The sequence below is a fragment of the Balaenoptera acutorostrata genome, chromosome 6 (genome assembly GCF_949987535.1).
Source record: "Balaenoptera acutorostrata chromosome 6, mBalAcu1.1, whole genome shotgun sequence".
Classification (NCBI taxonomy): Eukaryota; Metazoa; Chordata; class Mammalia; order Artiodactyla; family Balaenopteridae; genus Balaenoptera; species Balaenoptera acutorostrata.
In genome coordinates, this window is record NC_080069.1 from 5910008 (window position 1) to 5934734 (window position 24727).

The following is a 24727-nucleotide window of genomic DNA, read 5'->3' on the forward strand; positions in this document are numbered from 1 at the left end:
TACTACCCAAAGCAATCTACAGATTCAATGCAATCCCTATCAAACTACCACTGGCATTTTTCACAGAACTAGAACAAAAAATTTCACAATTTGTATGGAAACACAAAAGACCCCGAATAGCCAAAGCAATCTTGAGAACGAAAAATGGAGCTGGGGGAATCAGGCTCCCTGACTTCAGACTATATTACAAAGCTTCAGTAATCAAGACAGTTTGGTATTGGCACAAAAACAGAAATATAGATCAATGGAACAGGATAGAAAGCCCAGAGATAAACCCACACACATATGGTCAACTTATCTTTGATAAAGGAGGCAAGCATATACAGTGGAGAAAAGACAGCCTCTTCAATAAGTGGTGCTGGGAAAATTGGACAGGAACATGTAAAAGTATGAAATTAGAACACTCCCTGACACCATGCACAAAAATAAACTCAAAATGGATTAAAGACCTAAGTGTAAGGGCAGACACTATCAAACTCTTAGAGGAAAACATAGGCAGAACACTCTATGACATACATCACAGCAAGATTCTTTCTGACCCAGCTCCCAGAGAAATGGAAATAAGAACACAAATAAACAAATGGGACCTAATGAAACTGAAAAGCTTTTGCACAGCAAAGGAAACCATAAACAAGACCAAAAGACAACCCTCAGAATGGGAGAAAATATTTGCAAATGAAGCAACTGACAAAGGATTAATCTCCAAGATTTACAAGCAGCTCATGCAGCTCAATAACAAAAAAACAAGCAACCCAATCCAAAAATGGGCAGAAGATCTAAATAGACATTTCTCCAAAGAAGATATACAGATGGCCTACAGACACATGAAAGAATGCTCAACATCATTAATCATTAGAGAAATGCAAATCAAAACTACAATGAGATATCATCTCACACCGGTCAGAATGGCCATCATCAAAAAATCTAGAAACAATAAATGCTGGAGAGGGTGTGGAGGAAAGGGAACACTCTTGCACTGTTGGTGGGAATGTAAATTGATACAGCCACTATGGAGAACAGTATGGAGGTTCCTTAAAAAACTACAAATAGAACTACCATACGACCCAGCAATCCCACTACTGGGCATATACCCTGAGAAAACCATAGGTCAAAAAGAGTCATGTACCAAAATGTTCATTGCAGCTCTATTTACAATAGCCAGGACATGGAAGCAACCTAAATGTCCATCGACAGATGAATGGATAAAGAAGATGTGGCACATATATACAATGGAATATTACTCAGCCATAAAAAGAAATGAAATGGAGGTATTTGTAATGAGGTGGATGGAGTTAGAGTCTGTCATACAGAGTGAAGTAAGTCAGAAAGAGAAAAACAAATACAGTATGCTAACACATATATATGGAATCTAAGGGAAAAAAAAAAAAAAAAAAGGCCATGAAGAACCTAGTGGCAAGACGGGAATAAAGACACAGACCTACTAGAGAATGGACTTGAGGATATGGGGAGGGGGTGGGGTGAGATGTGACAGGGTAAGAGAGTGTCATGGACATATATACACTACCAAATGTAAAATAGATAGCTAGTGGGAAGCAGCCGCATAGCACAGGGAGATCAGCTCGGTGCTTTGTGACCACCTAGAGGGGTGGGATGGGGAGGGTGGGAGGGAGGGAGATGCAAGAGGGAAGAGAAATGGGAACATATTGTATATGTATAACAGATTCACTTTGTTATAAAGCAGATGCTAACACACTATTGTAAGGCAATTATACTTCAATAAAGATGTTTGAAAAAAAAAAAAAAAAAAAATCCAAAAGGGTCAAACTACCTCCAAGTAATGTAATTGCATCCTAGAACAAAGCTCAAAAATGTTCAGAATATCCAGCTCCCCAAAAGTTCTATATCTCAATGAAAAATATATTAGGCAGGCAAAGAAGCACCAATACATGGCCCATAATGAATGGGTAATTCAATGAATTGAAGTTGTGAACTAAGAATTAACAGACAAGGACAATTAGATGGTAATTATAACAGTATTCTATAAATTCAAAAAGTTAAGTAGAGACATGTGAGATATAAAAAGACCAAAATTAAAATCCTAAAGGTGGGGAAAAAATGTGTGAGATTAAAAATGCTTTGATGTTGATGGGATTATCAACAGACCAGACTTTACAAAATAAAAAAAAAAAAGATTAGTGAACTTTAAGATATAACAACAGAAACTATCCAAAATGAAACAAAAAAGAGAATTTTTAAAAATGAAGAAAGTGTATAAATGGACACTGTGGAGGATATAAAAGAAAGGTAAGAACAGAAAGAATACTGGAAGAAATAATGGTCCAAAATTGTCCAAATTTCATGAAAACTATGCCTACAAATCCAAGAAACTCAAGTATTATTAAGCACAAGAAACTGTGCCAAGAAAACTATACATCATGTGTCACATCATAATAAAATAGCTCAAATTCAATGACACAGAGATCTTAAAAGCAGCCAGAGGGAAAAAAGACTCATTGTATACAGAAAAACAGAGATAAAGATAACACATTTCTCATGAGAAACAATACCAGTGAGAAGACAGTGAGTAATATATTTAGAGGATTAAAAGAAAAAAGCTGTTTACTTGGTATTCTATAGCCAACAAGAGTATCTTTCTTAAAATGTAGACATGCAAAGAATGAAAGACTTCATCACCAACTCACTCCCACTACAAGAAATGTTGAAGAAAGGACTTTAGGCAGAAGGACAGAAATTTGAATCTACACAAAAGAATGAAGAAAACAGAAGTGGTGTTCATAATAATATAATTTCATATATATATAATTTTCTTATTTAAATCTTTTAAATAGATAATTGAGTGCTTAAACAAAAATAATTATAATATGATCTGAGATTCATAACATTTGTAAAAGTAAAATGTATGGCCCACAAGGTACAAACATAGGGGAAATAGAAACAAAAGGATTTTATCAAAAGGTTCTTATAAAATATCACTGGAAGGTAAACTGATAAAAAATAAAAATGTATGATAGAAACCACTACAGCAACCACTAAAAAGGGAAAACAAGGAGATTTCATTAAGTCAAAAAAGATACTAAATGAAATCATGAAAAATATTCGATTAATCAAAAAGATAGGAAAAGGAAACAATAGATGGGACAAATAGAAAGCAGATTATAGATTTGAACCTAATTACATGAATAATAGTATTAAAATGAAGTGATCTCAACAACACAGGGTGGGAGGGGGAAGCTGGGGTGAAGTGAGAGTAGCATCGACATATATACACTACCAAATGTAAAATGGATGGCTAGTGGGAAGCAGCCGCATAGCACAGGGAGATCAGCTTGGTGCTTTGTGACCACCTAGAGGGGTGGGATAGGGAGGGTGGGAGGGAGGCTCAAGAGGGAGGGGATATGGGGACATATGTATGCATATGGCTGATTCACTGTTGTTGTGCAACAGAAACTAACACAGTATTGTGAAGCAATTATACTCCAATAGATCCATTAAAAAAAAAATAACAGTGATCTCAACAACACAATGAAAAGGCAGAGATTTTTAACAGCAAGATGCAACTATAAGCAGCCCACAAGAAAACCACTTTATATATAGACACAAATAGTTTAAAAAGTAAAGTAAAAAGATATAAAAGGTATAAATAGTAGTGTTTAGATAGTACAAATCTAAAGAAAGCTGAAACGGCTATATTAATATCCAAGCAAAATCAATGTCTGAGCAAAGACTATTACCAGAGATGATAAAAGTCATTTTGTAATGAGAATGAGGTCAACTCATCAAGAGCACATAAAATTCGTAAACATTTATGCATTTATTAACAGAGCTACAAAATGCATGAAGCAAAAAACTGATAGAACAGCAAAAAGAAATAAACAAATCCAGAATTATAGTCATAGATTTCAATATCCCTCTCAGTAATTGATACAACGAGGAGACAGAAAATCAATAAGAATATAGAAGACTTGAACAACACTATCAACCAACTTGACCTAATAAATATATGGACCACTCTACTCAATGGCAACACAATACATTCTGATAGACCACATTCTGAGCCATTAAAAAATCCCAATAAATTTAAAAGAATTCAAGTCATACAAAGTGTATTCTCTGACCACAATGGAATTACATGAAAATCGATAACAGAAAGATCTCCAAAAAATCCCAAATAGTTGGAAATTAAATTACACATTTTTATATAACCCATAGGTCACAAAAAGAAAACAAAAGGGAAGATTGGGAGTATTTTGAACATAATGAAGATGAGAACACCACATATTTTTCACAGGATTCTGCTAAAGCAGTACTTAAGGGAGATTTATAGTACTAAATAGCTATATTAGAAAAAAACAGAAAAGTCTCAAATCAGTAATATCAGCTTCCACCCTAAGTAACCAGAAAAAGAAGAGAAAATGAAACACAAAGTAAGTAGAATAATTAAACTAATAAAGACCAAGGAGAAATCAGTGAAATATAAAACTGAAAAGCAATAGAGAAAATCAATGAAACCAAAAGCTAATTCCTTAAGCAGATCAATAAGATTGATAAACCTCTAGCCAGACTGACTAGGAAAAAAGAGAGAAATAACATAAATATGCTCAACATCATTAATTGTTATGGAAATGCAAAATAAAACCACAATAAATACCACTATGCCCCTGTTATAGTAACTAAACTTCAAAAGACTGCCCATATCGAGTATTTGAGGATGGGTAGTTGTTGAAATTCAAACACTGCTGGCGGGAATATAAAGTTACAACCTTCCTGGCAAAGAGTTTTGCAGTTTCTTAAAAGTTTAAGCCCACACCTACCATATGATTTAGTCATTCCACTCCTAGGCATTTCCTCAAGAGAAATGAAAGCATATGTCCCCACAGAGATTAGTATACAAAACTCATAGCAGCTTTATTTGTAATAACCCCAAATTGGAAACAACCCAAATGTTCAACAGTGGGTGAATGGATAATCAAACTGTTGTACAGTCATGCAAATGGAATACTACTCAGCAATGAAAAAGGAAGAAACTGTTAACACATGCTGCAACAAGGGTGAGTCTTGGAATAATGGTGCTGAATGAAAGAAGCCAGACCCTCCCAAGGTAGAGCACATACTGTATGATTCCATTTATAGAAAATTCTAGACAGTGCAAACTAACCTGTAGTGACAGAGATCAGTGATGTCCAAGCGGAAGGGAATGAGGAGAGGGTCAGGAGGGAGAGATTACAATGAAGAAACTTCGTGGGGGTGATAGATATGTTCCTTTTTCTTGAATGTGGTGATGGCTGCACAGGGATATTCATAAATGAAAATCTATCAGATTGTCCACTTAAACTATTTGCAATTCATTGTATGTCAACTATACCTCAATTACGGTGTTCAAAAGATTAATGGACAAATATAAGTAAATACATGAACAAATAAAAGGTTTGTTTCTTACCAGCCATTCACACTAGTCAAAATACGAAGCACTAATTTATCTGGAGCTTGGCAAAAACATCAATGAAGGTAAAGAGGTCTGTTTGAATTTGTTTCATTATGCCTCAAATTAACTAAAAATATACCCCATGGTTAGTTTTTTATAAACTCATTAAGAAAACAAGATATTGTGTTTCCAACAAATTATTTACAATTAAAAAAAATCAATCTAGGACTTTCTCTTGCCTGATATTTATACTAGTTATATATCTACGATAATTCTAGTTGGGAGATTCATTCTGCACAGTGTAAATTCGGTTGCACTCTGGTCTCGTGCTTTACACAATCAAATGAGAATATACTGGTAGGACTTAAGATCTTTATATTTGTGGTTCAGATCGAATAGGATTGACTATTTCTGATTGCTTACGCCCAAGCCCTGTGGAATCAAAGATGACACAGAGGTAATGTGCTCATTGGGGAACTGCACCCACCGCATGGTACCGTCTTAATCTGTCCCGGCTACAACTGTAATTACCCTCTAAAATTCAGTGCGTGGAAAATGGAAAAAGATTATGCTGCTGGAGAGAGGGCTAAAGTACGGTACATCTGGTTCTAAGACTTTTATTTCAAACAAAATTTTAAAATCGCGTGAGATTCTTTGTTATTTTTCAAATCCTGCTCACTTTCCTAGAAGGAAAAATAAATCCCTCTTCCTGCCTTGTAATCTTTCCATCTACATAGCGTATACACATTTTTTTAAAAAATCTAAAACTGCAGTGATAAGGCCAAGTACCATCTTAACATGCAAAATCTTTGAAATATATAGCACACTGAAATACAATAAATTCATGTTTATGTCCCTCAAGCGCCTCGTAAAATGTTACCAAGAGTACAACTTCAGTTGGTCTGTAAATTGGTGTGTCTTATATATTTAGACATATTTTTAAATGTGTGTCTTCAACATTTAGTGCCTTGTACTCTTATGTATAAATATCCTTTGTTTCAAAATCTTCAAAACTGTCACAAAAACTATATTGACCGAGTGTGTTTTTATAGATTTGCTTGGTCTGCATCAGGTGTTCTCTAATTGTTTTAGGTCCATATTTCTGTAGTTGTCTCTCTTCAACTCCTAAGCATTGAAACAGAAAACGGTGTTGCAGTAAAGAATTCAAAGGCTTTGAAATCAGGGGACCTGGTCCAGCTGCAGCACCACCGCACCCTGCTGCCACCCTTGGGCGCTGGGCCCTACCTTTTTCTGCCTGTTTCTCCCAGTAGCACACAGGGAGGGTATACCCAGGGCTGCTGTAAGGATTAATCAAGGCAACTGGACAAGGCTGTCAGCCGAGAGCCCAACACATAGTGAACATTCAAAATCATAAGAGTGGACGTCCCTGGTGGTCCAATGGTTAAGACTCTGCCCTTCCACTGCAGGGGGCGCAGGTTCGGAGAAGTAAGATCCCTGCATGCCGTGCAGCCAAAGTAATAATAATAATTAAAAAAACACAAAAGCTGCCTTTGAACTGCAAAAAAATTTTAAGGCAGGGTCCAATGATTATAAATTATCTCATTACATAGCAACATGACTGCAATATATCCTAGCAACAGCGGAAAGCCTAAAAATTAGTATTTGATCAAAAAGAATATTTCCTAGAAGGTAGACTTTAAAAAGTACATAATTAAAGCAAAAAGACCTAGTTTAAATTCCAACTTTGGCACGTTAATAGCTGGTTGGTTATTTTATTCTAACTGACCATCTTGTAGTCTGTAATATGGACATGACCTGGAAATAGTAGGTGCTTGCTGAATACATACTGAGAGATTAAATCAAAGATATGGTCTACAACCGTGTTTTCTATACTTTCATCTGTCTGATAGTATAAGATCTCTTTGAGGAAAAGCCATAGAACTGATGGATTTTCCCAACATATCAGACACTAGTCGTCATGTACTTCTCTCTGCTGACAAACAAATAGAGCCATTGCATGGTTTTAGGGTCTGAACTGTGAAGTTCAAAGCTCAAGGGGGTTCCAGGAGCGATCAGAGACCTAGTGTGAACTCACGTCCACTCACAGAAAACCCGAACTGAAAAGCTCCCTGCGGTGAACACTGAGACTTAAAGTTTGCTTTTTTTTTTCCCCCCAAGCAAAATGCCATGGTCCCTGATGTTCATAGCCCTTTAAAGATTATTTTATTCCTTTCACAGGTCTCCCGTTATGGCTGGAGGTCTCTTTGCTGTGGATCGCAAATGGTTTTGGGAGTTGGGGGGCTATGACCCAGGTTTGGAAATCTGGGGAGGAGAGCAATACGAAATCTCTTTCAAGGTAAGCCGTCAGCACCCTTCTCACACTCGGTTGGCATCATTTTGACCATTCTAATAGAATGGCATCATTTCGTTTTGTGACCTCCTATGTTGCAAATTAACAACCAAAATAGACATGTCATTTTCCCACCTCAGCTTTTGGATGAGAGAAGCTACTTCCTTCTGATGTTTCCGTGAGACGTAGTCATGCCATAAAAGAAACACAGACGAGAAAGAATTCAAAATCCCACTTGCAGGGGGGAACCGTGGTGTGCCAGCACTTCCGCTGCCCCGCTGGTACCGCCTTCCTTCTCAGGCACCTAGAACGGAGAGACAGAGGCATGAAGGTGAAAGAAATGGCATTACTGGAGCTTTTGCCCGTTGTGTTTGTTCTCGAAATGATACTCCACCTTTTGCTCGTAACCACTATTCCACAATTTCAATAACAGAAGAGTAATTTTAAATTCTGTAATAATCTAAATGGGAAAAGAATTTGAAAAAGAATAGATACATGTATATGTATAACTGGATCACTTTACTGTACACCTGAAACTAACACAACATTGTTAATCAACTATGCTCCAGTATAAAACAAAAATTAAATAAATGCAATATGAATGACAAATTAAAGCTATTCTTTATATAATTCCAAAACAAGTGAGTTTTTTGTTTATTTTTATCTGAAATTGCCCAGGTTTCCACTTGCTTTGACCATAAGTACTCGCAAAAATTATACTTTATTACATATATATACATTCATATATTACATATATACATATAGGATATACGCAAGTATATGATAGAATATCAAATTTCAAGGTTTGTAAGTGAAAAAAATTTACCACAGCATGTGAAGACCAGATAACCAAAGCAAAATAAACTGTGCAAAAGGAATTTTTTTCCTTTATCACTATCATTATTCATATCGAAGATATAGTGATTCTTGCAAGATTTATCATACAGAAATCTCACTAAATAAATCAGCTTTCCTAATCACCTCTATTATAAAATCAAACCAATTCTTGGTAAGAAAATAAAGTGTATCTTGAATATAGTAAAATTCAAACTTAATAATCCAGCTAAACTTTTTAAATTTATGCATAAAAGAAATTGACAAAACTGGTTTTTATTTAACTGTTACAACTATATTCTATGTGTTATCAGAAACAGTATGTTGTCCCCAAAGTGTCATAAAATAAATATTCCGAAGAGAAACTCAGGAGACACGATTGCAGGCTTCAGGACATCTAGAATTTTCCATCTCACTGCTGGCAATAAGCCTTGAAATACTATTTATTAAATTAGTGCTTTTTTTTTTTACCATCACTGAAACACACCTAATTTCACATCTAAGTTACTTTTTTCTTAAACTTTGTATACATACATTTACTCCATTTATTTAATGGTATGTGATGTACAGATGCTAGGCCAAGTGCTTTATATGCTTTATATAATTTAAAATCACAACTCAGAGAAGTGGATATTATTCTATTTTATAGATGAAGAAACTGAGACTTAAAGTTTTAAAAATGTTAGATTAAATTTTTTAAGTTTTAAAGATTAAATAAACTACCCAGTGTCACTTAGGGATTAAAATGCTCCACTTCTACCTAATTGCAGAGAATACAGAAATTTAAAATTGTCTGTTCACTCAAGGCATACCTACCAACACCATTCCAGAGTTCATGGTTAACCTTTTGATCTCTACCTAATGGTTCCTCTCACTGAACAGAGGTGAGTATCTTCATTATACCCTAAGAGCATAGCAGCAAACTTTGTACTGACCCTGGCAAAATACTACTGACTATCAGATATGGCCCAAAGTTGGGTGCAAGTTTACAGTAATACCTTCCACTGGAAAAACAGGATATTGCATTTGACTCCAGTAATAAAGGAAAATAGGCATTGCTCTATTTGCAATATCATCAGAAGTTAAAGAATGCCTTTTACTTCTCATGGTTCAAGATTTTTTTTGTTAGATTCTCTTAATTCATGAATTCTTTAACTTTAAAATGCTATTAAGAAAATCTGCATTCTACAAATAATAAATGCTGGAGAGGGTGTGGAGAAAAGGGAACCCTCTTACACTGTTGGTGGGAATGTAAATTGATGCAGCCACTATGGAAAACAGTATGGAGTTTCCTTAAAAAACTAAAAATAGAGTTTCCATATGATCCAGCAATCCCCCTCCTGGGCATATATCTGGACAAAACTATAATTTGAAAAGATACATGCACACCTATATTCATAGCAGCACTATTTACAATAGCCAAGACATGCAGATAACCTAAATGTCCATCAGTAGATGAATGGATAAAGAAGATGTGGTACATATATACAATGGAATACTACTCAGCCATAAAAAAATGAAATGATGCTATTTGCAGCAACATGGATGGACGTATAGATCATCATACTAAGTGAAGTCAGTCAGAAAGAGAAAGGCAAATATCATTGGATATCACTTATATGTGGAATCTAAAATATGACACAAATGAACTTATTTATGAAACAGAAATAGACTCACAGACATAGAAAACAAACTACCAAACAGGTAAGGGGGGGGGGGATAAATTCAGAGCTTAGGATTAACATACACATACTACTATATATAAAATAGATAAACAACAAGGACCTACTGTATAGCACAGGGAACTATTTTCAACTTCTTGTAATAACCTATATTAGAAAAGAATCTGAAAAATATATATATATATATAACTGAATCACCTAAAACACTGTAAATCAACTATACTTCAATTTTTCTTAAAAATTGTTTAATAAGAAAAAACAGAAAAAGATAATCTGTAGTAAGCAGGAGATACCTGGTTTAGAATAATAAACTGGGTGTGGATAAAAGTACTGTGGGAAGTCTGGAGCGTTTGCAGAATGGACATTTGCATTCTAAATCACGAAGGTATTTTTTAAGACAAATATAAACTTGAACCTCTCATTTCTCTGTCGCTTGTATCTATCGCTTCTCTTCGGGGTGACCTGAGATTTTATTACCCCACTTTCTCTTTCTCAGTTATCTGTCATTCTGAAGGATATAATTGGAATGCAGCCCTGTCGTCTTTGTCTAGAAACCATGGCAACAGAGCTAGAGGTTCAGGACTAAATTGCCCCAGGTTGTTTGATTGAAATGACAGATCCTTTGGCAACAGCTATATCTTACAGGGTCCCATTTCAGACACATCTCTCCGTTCTTCCCGCTATTGTGTGCTGACCTTGGGTTTCCTGTCCCTCCCTATTAGGATTTGTAACACGAGGGGGACACCCTCAAGCAGGGTTTGGTAGAATTTGCATGGAAGACGAAGAATTTTCTCCATGCGAGAGAAACTGAAAGAATTGTCCACAAATAGCTGTGTTCAATGGTATTAAAAAGTCAAAGAAAAATGGAACATCTGCATTTTGGGACACAGTCCATAAATTGCGATTAATTTTACATTGTAAAGCACTGTCAGATATACACTGGTCAGCCCTTTAGGCTTGGGAGTATGTACGGATAACTGAGAATTTACTGGTCTATTTCACACCATAACATAGAAGTTGTTTCAAGTCTGAAACTTAGAAGCTCTAATTCAAAAGATTTCTGTCTGTGGTTGTTATCAGGCATCTTTGCTTGCTGTTTGCATTTCAACCAAAGAATCATTTCACTGATGTTTATGACAAGATTCCATGGCTGAGTGAAAATATTTCCAGAAAACTCTGCTTTATATTGAGGGCTGAGTTTTTGGTCAGACGGGGTTTGGCTAAGAGGGCTCCTCAATTCCCTGTCTCTGTAAATACCTTTCCTTCCTTTTTCTAACATCTGACTAGGTGAGTGGATTTCATGCCATCACATAGAAACCAACACAGCGTAATTTTCAGGAGTCCCTCAAGGAAAAGGGCTCTCTAGAGAAATGATCTCTCTGCACCGCGCCCAGTCTTCAATCTCTTTTAACATGAATCTGAATTCTCACGTGGCCCAGAATTATCCAGCTGCCTCTCAAACATTGCTAGGTTAGCCAGCTGCCAGGAAGGAGAAAGCACCATTTAGTCAGTCACTCAACAAGTTTTACTGAGCATCTAATTTACACCAGGCAGTGTTCCAGGTACTCAATTTGGAGCTGCATCTGGAAACAAAGAGGAAAGCAAGACAGACTACAGAGTGTTGCATGAAAGAGACAACAACCCTCCTTTAAATGGTGTGTGCCCCTTAAGTTACTGAAACAGTGTTAACACCGTTATGGGTCTCTGTCCAGAGTGCGTTTTTATACCCATTCCCCAAAGATCAAAGTCCAGATGTTAGCATTTTCAGAAGACAACTCTTCCCAGAAAATAAAAGTGAGCAATAAACACTAATTAGTCAGGCACATGATTTAGAATGAAGCCCAGGGACTCTATTCCACAAAATCCTCTGGCATGAGACATAAAACTTAAATCCACATAGAAGAGCATTAAATTTGGTTCGTCCTTTTCCACGCCCAGGAGCGTAACAACACGGTCCCACCTTGGTCCAATATTCCTTGGGCCATCTTTTGTCTGGGAAGAGCTGTGACCTCCAGCCTCAGCTGTGCAGAAACCTTCAGCGTTCCAGGTGACATGAATCTGAGCACCATATGTCCTAGAGTGAGTCTAATGAATCTGGAAGCCCCACGGCCTATCTGAAATCACTCGTAATGGATTGAAACACCCCATGCAACCACCTTTGTTATGTGCTCTCGTCCTTCCCATGTGTTAAGCTTAAGGTTCAGACATGTAAGGAAATTTTAACTTACCTCTCACAATCTTTCAGCCCTTACCAGTCACTAACTCATTCAACCGGCATTTATTTATCGATTACAATGTGCCAACTCTGGGCTAAGCTCTTGAGGTTCCAAGATAAATGTGAGAAAGATTCTCTCCAGTAGCCGCCTGGAGAAGTAATTCATCCCAATTTCCCAGTATTGTTTGGAACATATTTTATTTCCATATTCACAGAAATATATTCAGGAGGCTCTTCAACAGCCTCCCTCTCTCTCCTCTTTCAACTGATCTCCTGTTTTTTATTCATTTATTCCCTGAGTCGTTTTATTTTCCCCTCCTAAAAGTTCACAGTGGCTCCTAAGGACCCCACAAATCACAAATCAGATTAGCATGTGAATCATAAACCAGGGAACTTTCTCTCAACCATCTGCCTCAGCTAACCGTCTCCAGCTACACTGCAAAACCAACTTAAGTAGTGTTTTCCTTTCCTTCCCAGAAAAGATGGAAACACAAACATCCATCACTGTCCCTATTTATTGCAGAGATTTTAACTAACCAGACTTTGATGAAATTTTTCCTGAAGATTTTAGTCATTCCCTCTAAGATATTAATCAGGAACCTTCACCATGAGTCCGTGTACTGTGCAAGCTAGACTCCGCAGAAAAATGCAAAGGAAGCCCAATAGAAGCCTTCTTCGGATCAAGTACAATTGAGATGAATATTTCACCCATTAAACATATACATCAATTAAAGCAGAAAAGCACAAAAAAACCTACGTTAAGAATCTCCTCTAAAGTAAAACATACAAATGGACATTTATTCACCGATCTTCTAATGCAAGAGAGGCCAAAGCTGTTCCTTCTGCATTTGGGTCCTCGGATTGGGATAAACTAGAGATGCATGGACCACATCCACATTGTATCCATCATGAGTCCCAGCTTGGGCTCCTTTAAATTGGAATGAGAATCTAAAGACACTTGGAAGCTATCTTCATGCAGTCATAGAATCCTTCCGATTTTTTTATGGTTTTACCCAATCCTTTAGTATTACTTTGCTCACATCTAATTTGACAGCAATTTTTAAACAACTCCATCTTTCAAACTCCTCAAATTAGTTTTGACACGAACAACAATTCTTTTCATAAGAGTATTTCACCAATTCAAGTGATATTTCATTAAATTACATAATCACAATTTTTAAAAACTAGCACCATCCCCTTTGGGAAGAAATGCACTGCCTTTGAGATACACATGTAACTTAACAATTGTGAGCCAGAAGTTCCAGGTGTATTCGATGTAGCCTGTATTCGGCATAGGTCCACCATAATATGAATGCCATTCAATATGTTTACAGAGAGAATAGAGAGGGATGTTTCTCACAGTAAATTGAACAGAGATTCAGACCTTGCTGTCGAAAACTCTCAGTCTCATAAGGGACAGGAAAAGCTCATGTAGCAGAAGCAGCTGCATTTCTGCCTTTGCACAGAGGCAAATCACCCGGCTTGTCGGGCTCAGGTCTGGGGCGAGGCTGTCCCCTCTGGTCCTCATCCCTGCCCAGGTGCCCCAGTGCCCTGCCCTCTGTCCAGGAGACTTACAGGTACCCAGGTTGCTGAGTGGCCAGTGTCTTATAGTGATGAGTCAGGGCAGGGGGACAGCCTTGGTGCCCTTTCTCTTGTCTCTTCCACTCTGTGCGCTGGTCCTACGGACCAGTTCTCACTCCTGTTTGCTAGCTGTCACTTCTGTTCCCTTCCCTCAAGCCCAATCTTGTGTAGTCTCTCTAAACTGAAAAAAAAATCAGTCCTAAAAGAAGCCTCTGGGGTTTCCTTGAATCTTGGCGTCTATGTGGCTGGGGGTAGGGAAGAAAATGCTCCCCAAGGAAAAATAGAAGATGGAAAACACAGTGAACATAACAAAGGGAATACTTAAGTTTTAATCCTGCCACATATAAATAAACATTTCAGCTCAAAGAGACTAAAACATACCTGAGATTTTACTAGACAGCATCCGTTTATTTTGTACCCCTTTATGACTTTTAAAATCTTTACATGGAGCTCCCTGTGTCCCAAAGCCCTGGCCATTCTAGTCTTCCTATGGTGGTAATAATTATTTGGTCCTTTAACAAGGAAAAGTAATGACTTAGCATCTAAAGGTCACGGAATTTAATTTCTTATTCCATTCAACACTAATGCAAGGTAAAAATATAATTTTTATTTCATAATTGCAAAGGCAGGCCATTACCTAGTTAATACCAAAGCAAGGAGCAGAAATGGGGTTCGCTCTCAAAACCATTAGGCTAATTTCTCTTAGCTGGAAAAAGTAGAAGACTTTATGCCCTGATGCAAAAGTGGCTACTGTCATTCTCTGAAACCACTTTTAAAAAGAAATGCAGGCTCTTCCCAGCGGGAATTTTTATTAAATGTGAGGGCTGACAACTCTTGTTATTATTTAATGTAAAATTTAATTTTTTACTGTCTTCAAAATGCAATGGTTATTCAATAAGGATTGCATATACATGATTGGGACTAATTGTTGAGTATAGAAGACTCAGCTCTTTATTCGATCAAACAAGATAATAGCCATCAGTTTACAACTGTTATAGCTCAGGAAACCATATAGTCTAGAGCTTAACCTCATTACAGAGCTTCTCAAGAACAAACATAGATTTTATTTATTTGTACTTAGAAAATCAAAAGAACAACACTAAATTAGCTAAATTTAAAGTTTCCCTACATAGTAGGAAGCCATCAAAAAAATTTCGAGTGTATTTATAGTTCAACAATTGAATGTTATACAATTATAATTTACACTTTTAAACTGGAAAAGAAAGGTCTGTTCTTAGAGATCACTCAAAACAGAAAAGGAGAATATGAAGCAGAAACAAAAAAAAGCCTAACTTTACCCTTGACAAAATTCTCAGATATCTTACCCCCAACCACAGTGTATAAGGAACGTTATCATATGCAGTTAAGATCAATTCAGTGGTGGTAAAACAGGGGCACGGGAAGACGGAATGACCCCAGCTACAAATCTCATTTGAAGTCAGCAGATCTTACTTCCCCAAAGTAATTGGCACCTCCTAAGGGAAAAAAATCAACAATCACTTTTTTGAAACAGTAGCAACAGGTGTGATTGCTGGTGGCCAGAGCTTCTCTGGATTGAGTCTGGCACCAAAGAGAAGCATCCATGGAAGGCTGGGGACAGGTCTGAGGAGGTTTATACAGACCAGCCACATTTTCAGGAAGCAGGCTGTTAATGAGGCAGGATGGAGGAAAGATACTCAAGATCACAAGCAGCCCTACAGCAGCCAATTCCTGTTGGATGCAGACAAATAAAGGCTAAAAGAATTCACTCATGCACTAAATTGTGTGTCATAAAGTGAATGCCTACCGTACTTGGTAAGAAGAATGCACCCTACTCAAAGATAAATAATAATAACTTTTTAAAGGAAATAGCATATTAAAATATTACAAGAAAAAAGGAAGAAAGGATCAGGAATGGTCACCAAAATCATGCTGCTATACCTTTTTATAAATTCTTTTAAAAGGTTAATGAAGTCATTGACTCTATAAAACAGTATGAAATGCTGAACTTTCTGAGATTAGGAAAAATGTTAAAAGACAACAGGAGGAGATAGAAAATAAACAGCAGCAGTCAGGATATCATGAAAAAGAAAAAGAAAACCAAAATGAAGGTCACATTGAAAGCAACACAAAAGAGAAGGAATATTCTGAAAATATATAGGGACACAAAAGATAAGACTGAGAAAAAGGAACAAAATGAAATTAAAATGAGCAAAGTTAAAAAGTAGTAGAGTGGAATGACATGGAGGATAAAGGAGCTCATAGTAGTACTCCCAAGGGACAAAGTTAAATTGAAATAACATATTTCAAAACCTAAGAGATACAGCTGAAGCAGTGTTCAGAAGAAAAGGTAGACTCTTAAATTCTTACATCAACATAAAAAAGAATAAAAATAAACTAAACATCCATATCCAGTTTGCAAATAAAAAATAAAATAAAGCTAAGGAAATATTAATAAGCATTTGAAAACTTAATGATTTAGAAAACCTAAAACTAGTAGTGCAAGAGCTAGTTCTTTAGAGTCAAAGATAAATCATTAAGAAGAGATATAACTATGGTATGGAGACAGATAAATTAATTAGAAAATGGTTAATTGACATTTATTAGAAGAAGAATACACAAACTCGGAAGCAACCTAAATGTCCATCAACAGATGAATGGATAAAGAAGATGTGGTGTTTATATATATGTATATATACATACATACATACATACACACACACACACACACACACAATGGAATACTACTCAGCCATAAAAAAGAATGAAATAATGTCTTTTGTAGCAACTTGAACAGACCTAGAGATTATCATACTAAGTGAAGTAAGTCAGACAGTGAATGGCAAATATCATATGATATCACTTATATGTGGAATCTAAAAAAAAAAAAATACAAATGAACTTATTTACAAAACAGAAATAGAGCCACAGACATAGAAAACAAATGTATGGTTATGGTTACCAAAGGCAAAAGTGGGGGAGAGATAAATTAGGAGTTTGGAATTAACAGATACACACTATTATATATAAAATAGATTAAAAAACAAGGACCTACTGTATAGCACAGGGAACTACATTCAATATTTTGTAATAACCTATAAGGGAAAAGAATCTGAAAAAGAATAGATATACATATATGTATAACAATCACTGTGCTATAAACCTAAAACTAACACAACCTTGTAAATTGACTATACTTCAATAAAATAAAATAAAATGTATAAAAATGGGGAAAAAACAGGAATTTTCAAAATTTAAATGATCATAAGAGATTGCTCAATTCTAAGCAAATACAGTTAAGATTATAGGGAAAATGGATGATTTTTAACAAAATATAAATGACAAAACTGACCTCCAAAAAGAAAAAATCTGAACCAACTATATTCGTTTTCTATCACTACATAACAAATTACCACAAACTTAGTGGCTTAAAACAACCCAGAATTCTCCCACAGACTCTGGATTGCAATCCAGCATCTTTCTGCAGGGCCCCTGCTAAGATCTCACAAGGCTGAAATCAAATTTTCGGCCAGCTCCATCCTTCTCTGGAGGCTCAGCCAGGGAAGGATCTGATTTCAAGCCGCCTCAGGTTGTAGGCAGAACCCATCTCTCTGTGGTTCGGGGACCGAGCCCCTACTGTCTTGCTGGCTGTTGTCTGGACATGACTTTCAGTAACCAGAAGCCCAGCTCGGGCCCTTGCCCTGTGGTCCCCTCCCCGGCCCTCTGGCAACAAGGCAGCTTTCTTCTCCAAGGCGAGAATCTCCTCAGACTTCACATCCCTACACCTCTGTCTTCAGGAAGGGCAGAGGCCCCTTTTTGGACTCTGGTTAGGTCAGACCCTCCCAGGATAACCTCCCCTTTTATTAATTCAAAGTCAGCTAAATTGGGACCATAATTATATCTGCAAAGCCCCTTCACCTTTGTCATAAGGTCACCTTCACCTAAATCACAGGCGTGAAATCCATCACAATCACACACCTCCCTACACTCAAAAGGCAGAGATAATATAAGGACTTGTGTACCACGGGGTGGGAATTTGGGGGGCCATCTCAGAATTCTGCCCATCATGCTGCCCAATGACCATAGAAGAAATAGAGAAAATTGTCAAAAAGCTATCCCCTCCGAAAAATAAAGCACCAAACCTCATTAGTTTCTTCCAGACCTTTAAGAAACACTTGCTACAATGTTTATCAAAAACTGTTCTCTAATAACAGAAAAGAAAGAAATATTTCAAGTTGATTAGATAACTGGCATAATATTGATAACAAAATCTGACCAAGATAGCACAAATAAACAGAAAAGTACAGACATATTTTACTTGTAAATACTAGCATTAAAAATAATAATTAAAGATTACACAACAGAATAACTATTCAAAGGCTAATCCACCAAAATAAGTGCAGTGCCAGGACTTTTCCCATTAATTTATTTAATATCATTTAGGATTATCCTGATGATAGTAGGCAATTCAATTAGACAAGATAATATAAGAGATATAAAAATTGGAAAGGAGAACAGAAATTTTTCATTAATTGCAAATAATATTACCATATATCTACCTGAACAATTCAAGTTGAACCAACTGAAAAACTACTATAAATAAGAAATTCAGTAAGTTGCTTGGGTAAAATGTGTGTGTGTGTAAATACACAGAAAACAACAGCCTTTATGTATGAAAACAACCACCCAAAGGAAGACACCATTTACAACAGTAAGGAAAAACCAGCTTGGAATAAACTTAAATGTCCTAGACCTCCATGAAGAAATGTTACAATGCTACTGAGGGACACACAAAATAAATAAATGAAAATTCATAATGAAGATAGTTCTCCCTAAGCATACCCCTGTATTTAATGCCATCCCAGTAAAAATGATAACATGAAGTTTTTTTGGATGGGGGAGGTTAAACGGGGACAGCTAGATAAACTGCTTCTCATTCATAAGGGAAAACAAATAGAATAACAAGAAAATTTCTGGGGAAAAGTGATAGGGGGCTAACTTAGGTAATCAAATACAGAAATTAGACAGAGATACCTGTGGCACAGAATTTAAATAGACCCAGATAATATGACAATTTAGCATAAGATAAACATTTCAAATCAAGAGGAAGAGAGTGGATTCCTCAGTAAATAGTGTGGAACAACTACTTATCTAGAGAAAAAAAATAAAGATGAATCCCACGTGTGAAATGACACAGGTACACTGATATTTATCTCAATATTGTTTTTACTGATGAAAAATGAAAAAACATTAATATCCACCCTAGGGGACTAATTAAATTAATCACTATGAACTACAGTATTGCCTTTAAAAAGAATGCAACAGGTGTATTTTTACTAATATGGAATAATATCCAAACCTATCATTATTAAGTGACAAAAAGGGCAAGGTACAAATATATATACAAAAATAAACATGAAGAGAAGATAAATTTTGTTATATATATTTAATAATTTACATCTATAACATGTCACATAGTACAAATGTAAGCACTTATAAGATAAAATGACAATATTAATTTCATATGCAGACAATTGTCACAGATGTATTCACATATCCAGGAGATATTTATTAAGAGCCTACTGTCTGCCAGACACTGAGAATATAATTGTCAACAGAAATGACAAGTTCTCTATCTCGTGGAATTTAGTCTGAGGGGGAGACAGATCATAAATAAATAAGTGAATCAATAAACAAGATCATTTCAGATGTTGCTAAGTGCTAAAAGGAGTCCAGCCAGCCAATATTACAAAGTAGGAGCCTCAGAGAAGAGATGGTTAGATCTGGCATCATGTTTTTGAAATATTTGCATCTGTACCCAAACTAGAAGGTGGGGAATGGGCTACAGTGTTTACTGGTTCTCATCCTCCTACTTCTCCAACCTTGAGTGTCTCTGATCCAGCCATCACCAGAGCAAATGTTCCATGTGTTACAGGACCCCCAGACTGGCAGGAGAAACTACAAAATAATGACACACTAGTGTCCCAAAGAAAGGGGGTTGTTCCCCAGGGCCCTGACCCCAAGCCGGTCCCTCGGTCCCCCGCCCTCACCATTGTTAATTTCCATACTCTTGGTTCCCAAGACAAGCCTACAGCACACTGGCAGAGAACCGACAGTTCTAATTAATAAGCATTTTCCACTTTCTCCGCAGTTGTCTGAAAATACAGAAACCTCCGAGGGTGTTTAATTTATACTCCTGAAATAGTTTCCTTGTCTCCTTAGAAGGGTACAACTCAATCTCATTTTGGAAGAGTACTCTTTCCCGCTTAAGCCATCTCTATATAAACTCTAGTGATGATGCTTTGTACAAATGGTTTTGGTAGAAATAAATTCAGTCTTATCAAATGTACTCATTAGAAATCCTTTTTATGCCAAGGATGATTCTAAAATATTTTATATACCTTCTCATTGTTTTTATGAGACAGCTATATTAAAAAAAAAAAAAAAAACCCTCTCCTTACTTCTGAGCCTGCAAATACCTCAAAGTGTAGTTGCATTTTGTGTCTGAAATGTGACAGAAGCCTTTTTATGGCATACCGTACACCTTCACATACACAAGAAAATATCTGGAGTTGTTCCTATGGGGTTTTTTCTCCTACAATATTTAGCCTAGGTGACATAAAAATAACCATTCTAATTCAGCATGCCCAGAATTGATCTTCCAAAGAAAATATTAAAATGACTCTAAACTCATTCAGAAACTCAAAGATAAACAGAAACAGCTGCTAAATGTCTCACAAGCCAGTCTGAGATTCATTTCAATTATCCAACGAAAGGTACCTCAGGTGAAACAGAGCATTTTCAAGTTAAATTTTATGTCCATTGGATAGAAGCCTGGCAAGTCTAAATTCCTTCCAGTTGTTAATTCCTTTATGTCTGATGGCATTTTCCTAATTCCCTATTTAATTTTATTTTAGCTTTTATAGAGAGCTGTAAAGAGAGCGGGATATAACAATTTACACAGCATTCGGTACCTGTGTTCAGGTCAATTTAACTTCCTATTGAAATCTTTTTCTAACATTGAAATTTTTAAGAATTTTTGTATTTTTCTGGTTGCCATTTTCCCTAACAAGAAAAATGAAATACAATCTAATGATTCTAATGCAAGTCAGTTGACACCCCCGCAAAAGCTCAAGAGATATATGTTTAGAAAGTTACCAAAAAAGCTCTCCATACAATTCTCAAGCCTGTCACCCAAATCCCAATGACAGTACTATACAGAGCATGGGGGTATATGTATGCATCAACTTTAGAGGTATAAGGATTTGATTTTTACCCTTTACATCAAGGTCAGCAACCTACAACACACCAGGACCCTGTAAGCTGACCCCACAACTCTCTCCCTCTCTTCAAACTGTGAGAGGACAGTAGAGAATACAATCCCTACCTCGTCACCACACATTCAGACTTGCATGTCGCCATAAGCCTGACCCCCCCCCCCACACACAGGTCAACATGTGGATACATGACAACCATTCCCTGTAGCCCACACATACCAGAAGAATAAAGCTGGTCCCCTAGGGTAATATTAACACATGACCACTATTCTCGAGCACCTATTATATGCCAAGGGTGTTATGTGATTATTCAATCGAGTCCTTACAACCATCTCCTGAAGCAGACACGTTAGCCCAACTTTACAGAAGATGAAAGTGAGACTCAGGAAAAGGTAGTAACCTGCCCAGTTCAAGACCTACTGCCAGATGTTCTTTGCTCTGTCCTGAACCATGAAAGCATGTCAACTTCTCAAGATAAAAAATATCACATAAATGCCATTATGAACCTTTAAGAGTGCTCACATTTTTTATTCTGATGACATTTCTTCAATTTTGAATGTTTCCCCTCAAATTTCAACACTTAATCAACTGAAGCTTAGAAAACCGTTTGCTTCTCCAGAGTTTCCGACGTAATGGTCTTCATCTGAGTAGCTTTTGACTGATGTGTTTGACAGCTCCAGACACTCAAACCCTGGCTGTTCAGAGAGCTTTTTTTTTTTTTTTTTTTTTAATTTTATTGGAGTATAGTTGATTTACAATGTTGTGTTAGCTTCAGGTGTACAGCAAAGTGATTCAGTTATACATGTACATATATTCATTCTTTTTCAGATTCTTTTCCCATATAGGTTATAGGTTATTACAGAGTACTGAGTAGAGCTCTCTGTGCTATACAGTAGGTCCTTGTTGATTATCAATTTTATATATAGTAGTGTGTATATGTTAATCCCAAGCTCCTAATTTAACTCTCTCCACCCCCCATGTTTCCCCTTTGGTAATCATAACTTTGTTTGCAAAATCTGGGAGTCTGTTTCTGTTTTGTAAATATTGGGTTGGCCAAAAATTTCGTTCGGGTTTTCCCATAACATTTTACAGAAGACCCGAACGAACTTTTTGGCCAACACAATAAGTTCATTTATGTCATCTTTTTAAATTAGATTCCATATATAAATGATATCATATGATATTTGCCTTTGTCTGACTTACTTTACTTAGTATGATCATCTCTAAATCCATCAAGAGAGAGCTTTTTTAATGTGGATTCTTTGGTTTACTAGAAGACAGAAACCCAATTCCGACTAACTTAGAGGAAGGGGTAAATTGGACAGGACACTCAAGTAAACAAAGTGTGAAAAAGTCAAGGAAATGAGTGAGCCTCTGGGAGGCTGCCAGGACCCTTTCCCTGAGCACCTGACCTCTGCCGCTCTCTGAAGAATGCTCCTTCCACCCCTCAGGGATGGCCACTAGAAGCTCTCAGGCTTTCATTCTCTGCTTCGCCACCAGAGAGCTAATTCCAATCTCACGAAATCCCAAGGAAGGATTTCAGTTAGCGTGACCTGAGTCCAGTTCCCACCCCGCCACTCGGAAGGTTGGATGATTGACAGCCTGACTCAGGGGTGAAGGAGAAGCACATGTTTGGGTATTTCCCTAAAGGAAAGAAGTTGTTTCACTACAGAAAGCCAATTTTAAAGAGTTATTTAAGAACTTTCATTTCTTTTTAGCAGATGGTGAAGACAGAAAATTTAAGCAATAGACTTAAAATCTGGAGGCACATAGAAATAACAGTAAAAAGCGAACACTTTGCTTCTACTGTATCTTCTAAGCTATAGAATAATGAGTTAAGGGAAATGAGGGATTGTGTCCTTAAACTATAGTATTTTTACCTAAAGAAGCACTCTTAAGATGTTCCAATCCATTCTTTCCTCCCCAAGAATTAATGTTTCAAATAAACCAAAAAGGGATATATCTGTTTTTATGTCCCACCCCAATCACTGTTTTTAAAAGCATAGTGTTACTGCAGATATAAACGTCACGTCTTAAAAACAGGATCTTCTGAACAACGTACCCTGTGAAACCCTGACATCCCCACCCAAACCTCTTGAAGCTCATTAAATGCAAGATAGTTTGGGCGCGATTTGTTTATACTGACATAACAGAGCATTTCTTACTTTGAAATAATCTTAAACAGATGGCTCAAAAACAAGAGCTTTCCCCTTGAGACTAGAAACCAACATATCCTCAGTAAAGACTGCAGATACATTTTCCAGTTTCTGCTTTTATTATGTTCCGATCAACAAATAGAAAAGGAGAGTCGGGCAAGGTCAAAATAAGCTGTTCTTTTTTTCTCCTAATCTCAAAGAATAACCTCAAAACCCAGGTTTCTAAGAATAAAGCAAAGCAATGGTGTGCATGTGCCTTTCCATTGTTACCTTTTTTAGATCAAGTCAGGTCAAAAAGTGCAGTTTTTATTACATCCAGCCTGGAAAAGTAGTTTAATGACAGACACAGCCCTTTGCAACATCTACACACTAAAGCTTTTTAGGTTAACAACTAATATTTTAATTTCTAGTTAGATGGTACAAAGTGGTTGATTGTCTAGTCTTAAGAAGTTTTTCAAACATAACCCATCCAAGTCATACCATACACTTAGAAAGTTATTTTCCAGCCCCAGAAATGTAATTTCTTATTTATATATGCTCTGTACTTTTATCATCAATCACTTCTTTATACTAAACCAGTTACAAATGAAAATAAGCTCAAGATAGCTTATTCCCTTGAAACTTGTATTTGAATATACTAGAGAGCATAGCTTTTATTGGCAGCTAAATGGAGGATTATCATTAAATAACTGAATTGTTTGGAATTAACCTTACTTTATACCAATAAACCAGTAGTTCATTCATTTATTCAACAAATACTTACAGGGCACCAACAGTGTGTCAGGCACTGTCCTAGGTGCTTAAGATACATCTCTCAATAAAACACACAAAGACACTTGCCATTGTTAGGGAGAGAGGCCGATAAATAAGAGACATAACGGATCACTTGTCATACAACTGAAATTAACACAACATTGTTAATCAACTACACTCCAATATATCAATAAAATTAAAAGTTTAAAAAAATAAAGAAAGAAGCATAATGAATAAGTGAGTGAGAAGGTGTTAAGTGCCGTAGAACAGAAACAGAGTGGGGTGAGGAGGGCTGACAGTGTGCAGTGAGAGGGTGTTTGGGGCCAGAGGATTTGGAGCTAAGACTTGAAAGAGATGAGGAGCTAGCCATGCGGAGTTTGGGGAGAGAATTCCAGACAGAGGGACCCACCGGCACAAACGCCCTAAGATGGAAGGGTGTCTGGCATGCCAGAGGAACAGAAAAGAGGCCAGAACTGCTACAGCAGAGGGAGGGAGGGGCAGAAGAGAAGGAGGGGAGATTAGGAGGAGAGCAGGC

The 24727-nt window shown here is 36.7% G+C and overlaps 1 protein-coding gene across 1 annotated transcript in view; it reads left to right on the plus strand.

Annotated features, from left to right (window-relative positions):
• The window catches only part of GALNTL6 (polypeptide N-acetylgalactosaminyltransferase like 6), a 1175458-nt gene that overhangs the window by 1060518 nt on the left and 90213 nt on the right, over positions 1 to 24727 (plus strand). Inside the window, exon 7 of the mRNA XM_007192672.2 lies at positions 7604 to 7721. Coding sequence (XP_007192734.1) covers positions 7604 to 7721 — 118 coding nt within the window. The remainder of the gene's footprint in view (positions 1 to 7603; positions 7722 to 24727) is intronic.